General features: G+C 36.0%; 1 protein-coding gene across 1 annotated transcript in view; it reads right to left on the reverse strand.

Annotated features, from left to right (window-relative positions):
- RABEP1 (rabaptin, RAB GTPase binding effector protein 1) overlaps window positions 1-6,719 on the reverse strand; it is a 371,388-nt gene extending 364,669 nt beyond the window's left edge. The window contains exon 1 of the mRNA XM_053707515.1: window positions 6,589-6,719. Coding sequence (XP_053563490.1) covers window positions 6,589-6,610 — 22 coding nt within the window. The 5' untranslated portion in view covers window positions 6,611-6,719. The remainder of the gene's footprint in view (window positions 1-6,588) is intronic.
- Between the last annotated feature and the right edge of the window lie 3,102 nt (window positions 6,720-9,821).

The following is a 9,821-nucleotide window of genomic DNA, read 5'->3' on the forward strand; positions in this document are numbered from 1 at the left end:
AACAAGGTTAAGGAAATTATTCCTCAATCCAAAACGCTCTAATGTGTCGATTAAATATTCATGACTAACCCTATCCAACGCTTTCTCAGCATCAATTGCTAATATTGCTGCATCCGGGTAATTTGTAGTCATCCTATCCTCTGAATTTTTGAAATAGTCGATAATCATTAGAAGTTGTCTAATTTTCGCAGCTGAACTTCGTTTAATTAAAAACCCCACTTGGTCTCTGTGAATGATCTCAGATAATCCTTTTTGTAATTTTTTAGCTAAGATAGTGGTTAATATCTTGTAGTCCGTGTTTAGTAATGCAATCGGTCTATATGATTCCCTGTTATGTGGATTTTTTCCTGGTTTAAGAACGAGTATCGTATGAGATTCCACAAAATAGGGAGATATTTTAACATTTTCCGAAAAATAGAAGTTATAAAGTTTGGTCAAATGGGGGGTAATTGAAGATTCTAAATTCTTATAGAATTTGTTTGGTATTGCGTCTGGTCCAGGGGCTTTTTCGAGTTTTAGTGCATGAATTGTTTGTGATACTTCTAATTCCGTAATAGGAGCATTTAAAGTAGTATTAAATTCCTCGTTGCATCTTATGATGGGTAGATTTCCCCAGAATCTGTCCTGAGCTCCCTTCTCAATCGTGGAAGGTGAATAGATAGATTTGTAATACTGGAAGAAAGATTCTGAGATTTCCTCAGATGTATTGAGCCGCTTCTTCTCAACCTGTAAGTATTCGATTGTGTTAGATTGTCTAGAGTTTTTCACCAGTTTAGATAGCAATTTACCAGATTTGTTGCCATATTTATACAGTCTAGATTGGTATTTTAGATCTGCTTGTACTGTGTGAGCGGTTATAAGCCCTTAGATTATTTTTATTATACTTTTATATCCCCCTCTCTGCCACTTTTCCTTAAATATTTTTCTGCAGTGTAGCGGTTCCCACCCGCTCCCTACCCGTGCATGCATCCGTGCGAGCCCCCGGCTACCCCGCCCACGGTCCCGCCCCCCTCTGCATCAAAGAAGGCATCGATGGCCGCCCACCCACCAACGATTGCGGCCATCGATGGCCGATGCAGAGAGGGCCACAGAGTAGCTCTCTCTGCATCGGACTGCTAAAAAATGTTATTGCAGGATGCCTCAATATCGAGGCATCACTACAATAACCGGAAAGTGGCTGGAAGCAATCAGGATTGCTTCCACCGCTTTCAGAGACTGAGAACGTGCAGGGTACGTCCTCATTCATTAAGGGTATTTTTTTGGAGGACGTACCCTGCATGTGCTCGGTCATTAAGGGGTTAAATGAAGAGCATAACTCCTGGATTTAAACTCCAGAGTGACATAATGTAGTTAAAGTGAATGTCAAGTTTGATGAATGAGTGCCCGGTTTTTAAAAACCCTATTAAAATCAGGGGCACTTTCATTCATCAAACTTTTCACTCGTTTTGTTAAAATACTTACCTTTTAATCTTGAAAGCCGCTCCAGCGCATCCCCTGCCCGTCGCAAGTCTCTTCATATATCAAAAATGGCGAATCCGGCTTCCTCCAATCACAGCGTTGCCTCAGACAATTATTCCCCTGGAGGGGAAGCCGTGATTGGAGGATGCCGTATTCATCATTGCTGATGTATGAAGTGACGAGCGGCACGAGGGGGAAATCGCTGGAGCGGCTTTCAAGATTAAAAAGGTAAGTATTTTAACAAAACAAGTAAAATGTAAGGTTTGATGAATGAAAGTGCCCCTGTTTTTAATAGGATTTTTAAAAGCCGGCCACTGATTCATCAAACTTAACATTCACTTTAAAGGGACATTCCGGTCAAAATTGAAATGCACATAAATGAATTACATCTTTGAATAGAAACATATTTGCAATATACCTGTATTGGCACAAATGCTTCTAGTAAAACTTATCACTGTTTTAGTGTTAATATTTTTCCCTGCATATGAAGCATAGCTAGATATTCTCAGTGCACCAGCATTTTAAATACTGCAGCTGCTCAGAGCACTGGTACACTTACTGATAGCTATAAATAATGCACAATCTGACACGCTCATTAGTACTCCAGATTTAAAATAAACATAATTTATGCATACAGTTTATATGATAAAAAAACATTAAAAAAAACATATTTCAACAGATAATGCTTGTAATATACAGGTTTGCTTTATTACATAACTACAATAGTCTCTGTCTACAAATATGTTTAAAATTTAAGAGCCAGTAAGAATATTTAGGAGCCAGTAAAAAATTTTGGACCCAGACAGTAGTATTTCTATATAGATATATGGAGAATAACTCAAAAAGTTAGGAGCCAGGGCTAAAATTCTAGGAGCCAGTGGCTCCCTGGCTCGTGGGTTTGTCAAGCACTGGTTTACAGCATATGACAGATGTAGAGAAATCAGCCCTGATGCATTTCTGTGCCATGCACATCTCTTTACCATTGACACCAAGCAGCCAAATGCAGAATTACAGTTTTGCGGACTGTAGTTTCTAGATTTCATGGTAACTAGGCGCCTGGTATTAGTCAAGTCAAAATACAGATATGGGTAGAATTATCCAAATTGTTAGACGCCTGCAGTAGCATTTTACTCTAGCTTCTGGGATCTGTCATGCCTGGATAGAAGAGATATTTGTGTGTGTGTGTGTGTGTGTGTGTGTGTGTGTGTGTGTGTGTGTGTGTGTGTGTGTGTGTGTGTGTGTGTATGTATTTCTGCATCGGTACAATAACAAACACATCAGTAGAACCACATAGCCAGGCAGTTACTCACAATTGTAAGCCAAATTAATGGCATATATCTCACAGACCACTTCTAATTTAGACTAATTAACAAGATCTCTAAAATGTACTCACTGGCACTTTAGACAAAAGAAAAATCCATTGTGGTCCTTTGTAAAAATGTTGGACCCCCCTCCTAAAATGCATCAAGCCAAGGATTTCTAAATATTAACATTATTAAATATGCATTTAGATGGTGGTAGCTCTTCAGTTATCCCCTTAAATAGCATCCTAGAGTTTTTTCTTGTGGCTTATAAAATACATCCCCTTTTGACTCACTGTATCACCTCAGTTATTCTATATAAAAAAAATAAGCAGAACCAGATGTTACAAAAACATTTAAGTTACAAAATAAAGTATAAAAAATATAAAATGTTAACATTTTACAGTAGCATAGGATGCTCTATCATGTGCCCCTTTAAAATGATGATAAGTAAGCAGAGAGCAAAACAAATGGAAGACAACTACAAGTTGGATACAGGAAACAATGCCATGTAAAATGTGCTTACTCCTAGCAAATGTATGTCACTTGTGAATCCCTACTTCAAAATGAAGGTAAACTTTGAAGAATGAAAGTCTGTTTTTTTTTTTTTTAAAAAACAGGGGCACTTTCATTCATCAAAGTTTAGAAAGCAGCCGTTTTGATTAAAAACTTACCTTTGTTTGTTTTCACAGCCAGAGCACTTTCCCCCACACAGAGATCCTCTCTTCACACGTCATTGATGACTAATCCAGCTTCCTCCAATCATGGCATGGCCTCAGGCAATGACTACCCTGGGGGGAGAGCCCTGATTGGAGGAAGCTGGATTAGTCATTGAGGACGTGTGAAGAGAGGATCTCTGTGTGGGGGAAGCTGCTCTGGCTGTGAAAAAAAACAAAAAGGTAAGTTTTAAATCAAAGCGGCTGCTTTCTAAACTTTGATGAATGAAAGTGCCCCTGTTTTTAATAGTATTTTAAAAAAATGTATTCATTCATCAAAGTTTACCTTCACTTTAAAGGGACACTGAACCCAAATTTTTTCTTTTGTGATTCAAATAGAGCACAAAATTTTAAGCAACTTTCTATTTTACTCCTATTATCAAATTTTCTTCATTCTCTTGGTATCTTTATTTGAAATGCAAGAATGTAAGTTTAGATGCCGGACCATTTTTGGTGAACAACCTGGGTTGTCCTTGCTGATTGGTGGATAAATTCATCCACCAATAAAAAAGCACTGTCCAGAGGTCTGAAACAAAAACTAAAAACTTAGATGCCTTCTTTTTCAAATAAACAAGAGAACAAAGAAAAATTGATCATAGGAGTACATTAGAAAGTTGCTTAAAAGTGCATTGTATCTGAATCACAGAAAAAAAAAAAGAAGTACAGTGTCTCTTTAAATAAAAACAAAAATTAACCAGCACTTTTTTTTTTTTAGTAGAAAATTTGTCACTGCTCTTTTTCTCATGTCATGGTCTGTAATTACTAGGTTTGAAGATTAGATCCATAACTGTGCACCTGGTAGCAAGTTATTACAAATGCATTATCCAGGAGATAACAAGTGTTACATTTAGTTAAAAGGTGAAAGCATGATTTTAAGAACTACACCAGTGACGTGAACACGTACAAGACCTATACGTTGTTTTGAGAATGCCATTTTCTTCACAGAAAATGTTGTCAGTCAGGGGGCCTTATGAAGTAACCGGGTGGGGGCAATGTAACACTTTGCAATATAATAACATTTTCTGTTATTTTTAAATGTTACTAAAGGGACATGAAACCCAAAAATGTTCTTTCATTATTCAGGAAGAGCACACATTTTTAAAAAGCTTTCCAAATTACTTCTGTTAGCTAAAGTTACTTTGTTGAAAAGCATACCTAGGTAGTCTTAGGAGCAGCAATGCTGATTAGTGACTGCACATGTATCCAAATAATCATAGCACTGGTCCAGCAGAAAAATCTTTCTTTCAGAGTGCACGTTGTAAGGAGCCACTGACTGAGTTCCAAACAAACTGCATACATACTTAAATCAGTAACACTCCTTAAAGCTTTATATTATTGATTGGAGAGAACAGGTCCAACAACAGCAATGTTTCGGGTTAAACACCTTAATCATGCATGATTTAGGGGTTTACCCCGAACATTGCTGTTGTTGGACCTGTTCTCTTCAATAAATAATACGAGTATATTGGAAAGTTGTTTAAAAAACTGTATGCTCTATGTGAGTCATGAAAGAAATATTTTGGGTTGCATGTCCCTTTAACCTATCCAAATCACAAAATGCATAATTTAACATAAATTGATTTAATGATAATTTATGCAACAATGAAACAACTTAATATTAATAATTTTAGCATAATATTGGTTTAAATGTTAGCCATGTTGTATGCGTATTAAATAGGTCTTGTGGAGAACAATGGATTGTATATGAAAGCTGATGCCACCTAGAATATTGAGAAGACATTCCCACGTGTTTAAAGCGGCGTGAAGCCCAAATATTTTTTCCATGATTTAGATAAAGCACGTAATTTACTTCTGTTATCTAATTTGCTTACTACTCTTGGTAACCTTTGTTAAAAGAAAAAGGATATCTAGGTAGGTTTAGAAGATGCTAATTGGTGGCTGCACATATATGCCTCATGTTATTGGCTCACTAAATGTGTTCAGCTAGCTCCCAGTAGTGCATTGCTGCTTCTTCAACAAAGCATACCAAGAGAAGGAAGCACATGTGATCAAAGAAGTGAATTGGAAAGTTGTTTAAAATTGTATTCTCAATGAAAGAAAAATGTTGGGTTTCATGTCCCTTTAAGAGGCCAGGGAATTATTTTATACAGAATAAAAAAAAAAAATAGGATCCAGAAATAAATGTTTATAACTAATGGCTCCCAGGATTTGTCAAATCCTGATCTACTGTACATAGGATTATAATGTACACTGGTAGATACTCTTTAGTGTAATAAATATTCTATTGTTGTGTTAGTACAACTGCTGGAATACAAAACTGAATAATGGTGGATATATGAAGTTTCCACAAGGTAACCTTCAATGAATGTGTTGGGGTCTTGCCAAATGAATATAGTCTATTTACAATTAGTGCATTATATTCATTCATGCCCACTTGCCAACATTGTCTCTAGATATGCTGGATCATTTTATGGTTTAGCCAGCCCTGAGAAACTAGTGTTGTTACACAAGGAACACAGCCCAATGTAAACTAAAAACTAAAATCTGTTTTCCATATAATTATCAACACTCTATTAACTATGGTATTCTCAAAACCTCTTAACTAGTGTCAAGAAGAAATGCATTACCAGGAAAATCCCTGCAAGCTTCTGTCCAAGCTAATGAACAACCAGATGGTTGCAATCATGCACTTGAAAAAGGAAAACGGAATAATCCAAAATATATTGTAAACTATCGTCTGTATATACATATTCACATAATCATGTCATATAGAGCTGTCCTAAAATCTTAAAAATGACTAAATAGTATATACTTACGAAGGGTCTGCCTTGCTAATTTCTAAGCTACATGACTATCTAAAATATATAAAGACACCAATATAAAGATGTGTAACACTACATACACACATTGCTATGCAAAAAGATCAGTATAAACCATACACATCATCACCTACATGCACCAGGTGATAATTTTCGCCACGCCCACCTCTGTGTGTCAGGATAGCCCCGGTCACACTATGCACAGTTGCACACCATATAATGTACATGTCAGGTAGCTGCCAGTGATACCATTCCCACAGTAATCACATCCGGCGCAGTTAAGGTCGTACCGCAACTATACAACCTTCTAACGCCATACTATAGAAGACTCACCTTCTCTACCTGTTTCCGCCATCCCTCCCCCGAGCAGCTCACACTTAGTGTTGGGGAGCAGATAACACACACTGTGGCCTCAGCATCCTACAGCATTGCGTCATCATGACAGCGCGACAACTTGCGCGGTGATGCTACTGAACGTGACGTACGAAGAGATGAAAATCTTGGCGGCCATGTTTCTCTCTGGCATGCATTTAGAAAGCCGACCAACAATGTAACAGTAGTTGGGATATTTTTTATATAATACACTCTCACTGGTTAAATTAATAGCTATAACTTTTGCAAATAAAAAACAACAACACCCAAGTAGAATATATCGTAGATTATAAATGCAGACTGTGTATTTGTTAGGGTTTCATTTAGGAAAACCAATAATAATAATACTATACCTTCCAAATTTCTCTTTTGGGGACACGGTACCACTTTTAAAGAGTAAATCCATATGTCCCAAAATAGAATATTTATATATGGTGACTATGAAGCATATTTAAAAGGTTAGCAACATATTTATGATCAGTGGCAACACAAATGATATAGTTTAAAGGGACAGTAAAGTCAGACATGATTTAGACAGAACATACAATTTTAAACAACTGTCCATTTTACTTCTATTATTTAATTTTCTTCATTCTCTTGTTATCCTTTGCTTAAATGTTTATCTAGGTGAGCTCAGGAGCAGCAAAGAACCTAGGTTCTAGCTGCTGATTGGTGGCTGCATATATATACTGATTGTTATTGGCTCACCCATGTGAAACCAGTAGTGCATTGCTTTTCCTTCAACAAATCATACCAAGAGAATTAAACAAAATAGATAATAGGAGTATATTAGAAAGCTGTTTAAGATTGTATTCTTTATCTAAATCATGAAAGAAAAGTTTTGAGGTTTCATGTCCCTTTAAAACAGATATTTTTAGAGACACATTCAACATGTTGAGAAGGTAATATAAAATTATAAATTATATATATATATATATATATATATATATATATTTATTTATTTATTTTGTCCCCTTTTCCTGTAATTCCAATCTGCAAATGTGAGCTTTATGGTTTCTGTTAGAAATTGAAGTGCATAACATTGTTATATTCCACACAGCTATTGGCTGAACATTCTAGTGACCTATATAACTTTTCCTAATTGGCCACAGCAGAGAAGGTCATCTAAGTTACAACATGGCAGCTCCCATTGTTTTATAGACGCTAAAACTTTACACTTACTTGTCAATATTTAAGCAGCTAATGAAACTTTAAAAAATACATCTCGGACTAATCTTTTCTTTGAATGCATCATTCTATCTAGCATTTATTTAGTGTTTAATGTCCCTTTAACATTTTTAAAATTATATTGTGCCAATGGATTGCCCAATAAGTCTCAATCACCATACTGTCAAAATCACCATCAGCACCAGAGTGACAGTATAAGAGAAAACACCTATGTGTAGGTCCCATAGATATAGTATCTGAAAATACTGAGGGCATAGCGAATCCCTTGAAATTAAATCTGCATATTGCAGGGACATATATAGCTTTAACACCTGTCCGAGAATAACCTTGACAGTTTGGGTTTCCATTTGTGTATCCAGATATGCAAAAGTCAGGGTTTGGTGGAACACAGCCAAAAAGGTGACATTGTGCATTCCCTAGTTTAAAGGGATTATCTTCCTAGAGTCATGCTTAAAGGGTCATACAACTGTGTATTTTAACAACTAATATTCTGTTACCAAAGTACATAGATAATACATAGCATGTGTAAATAAAGTACATTACATATAAATTACCATACTTTTTCTATTTTTAATAAATTGCTTCATGCTGCTATCTCTCATTAGCAGACAGCCCCGGCAGACAGTCACTGAAATGGCTCAAAGCAATTGACCAATGTGATTGATTATTCAAATTAGCTAAGTAAATATGCTAAGGGGAAATGCCCGATCCTGGCCACATGCGCACTGGGACTAAAACATACACGCATGTCTCTGTAGTGTGAAGCGTGTTAAAAAGAATGTGCACAAGTTTAACACTTTTTTACAACCACAAGTGGCAAAAAGAGAGAAGCGCAATAATATAATGTGGTAGTTTCAGATATTAAATATAAAAATTAGAAATTCATATGTTAAAGGGACATGCCACCCACATTTTTTTCTTTTATGATTTAGAAAGAGAATGCAATTTTAAAAAATCTTTCTAATTTAATTATATTATCTAATTTGTTTTATTCTCTTGATATTCTTTGATGAAAAGCATATCTAGATATGCTCACTAGCTGCTGATTGGTTGCTGCACATAGAAGCATCATGTGATTGGCTCACCATGTGCATTGCCTTTTCTTCAAATAAGGATATTTAAAAAATGAAGCAAAATAAATTATGGAAGTAAATTGTAATGTTGTTTAAATTTCTATTCTCTATCTGAATCATGAAAGAAAGATTTTGGGTTTAGTTGGCCTTTAAGCTAAATTTGATGAAACCAAAAACCAATTTTCTCAATCCTGCAAGGATATATCAAATCGTATGTCTATTATAATGATCTATTTCCAAATTAATAAATGTATATATAAATGTATTTCACTCCTAAAACATAAAACAAAAGTACATTGAAATATAACTGATATGAAAAAAAGTCCAATACTTATATAGTAACGATACAGTCCATGTATGTAACATTTTTCGGCCCAGTATTAACCCAATTTCAAAGTGGTGCTGCAGCTCTTCTAAAAACGGTGATGCTGTTATCCCCAATGCAGTCTAAATGTAGAAAAAGGAAAAAAGCGCAAACACGATTCAAGTGCAGATATCAAAGTTTTATTTATAGCCACACGCTATATATGTACTCACAAGAGATAAAAAGATAAAAAGCACATCTTTTGCATTCCCCAACGCTCCCGAACTCGGTCAAATATGCAGTTTTGTAGTCATACAGTCTTTTCATAAACAAGTAGACAGTTGATTTGAGGTACTAACCGGTTAACAAGAGTGTTGGTAACGGCCCTCGGCTCTTCCACATACAGGATACCTACTGACGATACATGTATACCACGTGATACCAGAGGTCCTACGGAAGCCTCATAGGGTCAAAATTCAATACAATACAACTTTAACACTACTCACTCGCGCGCCGAGAGTAACAATCACGTGACTATGGTAGAGACAGAGAAAAATACTCTTCCTACTGACAGCCTTGCTAAAAGAAAGGAATCATCATATAAAATATGGAGGTGCGCGCTCCCGAGG

This window comes from Bombina bombina, chromosome 3 (genome assembly GCF_027579735.1).
Source record: "Bombina bombina isolate aBomBom1 chromosome 3, aBomBom1.pri, whole genome shotgun sequence".
In the NCBI taxonomy this organism is placed as follows: domain Eukaryota; kingdom Metazoa; phylum Chordata; class Amphibia; order Anura; family Bombinatoridae; genus Bombina; species Bombina bombina.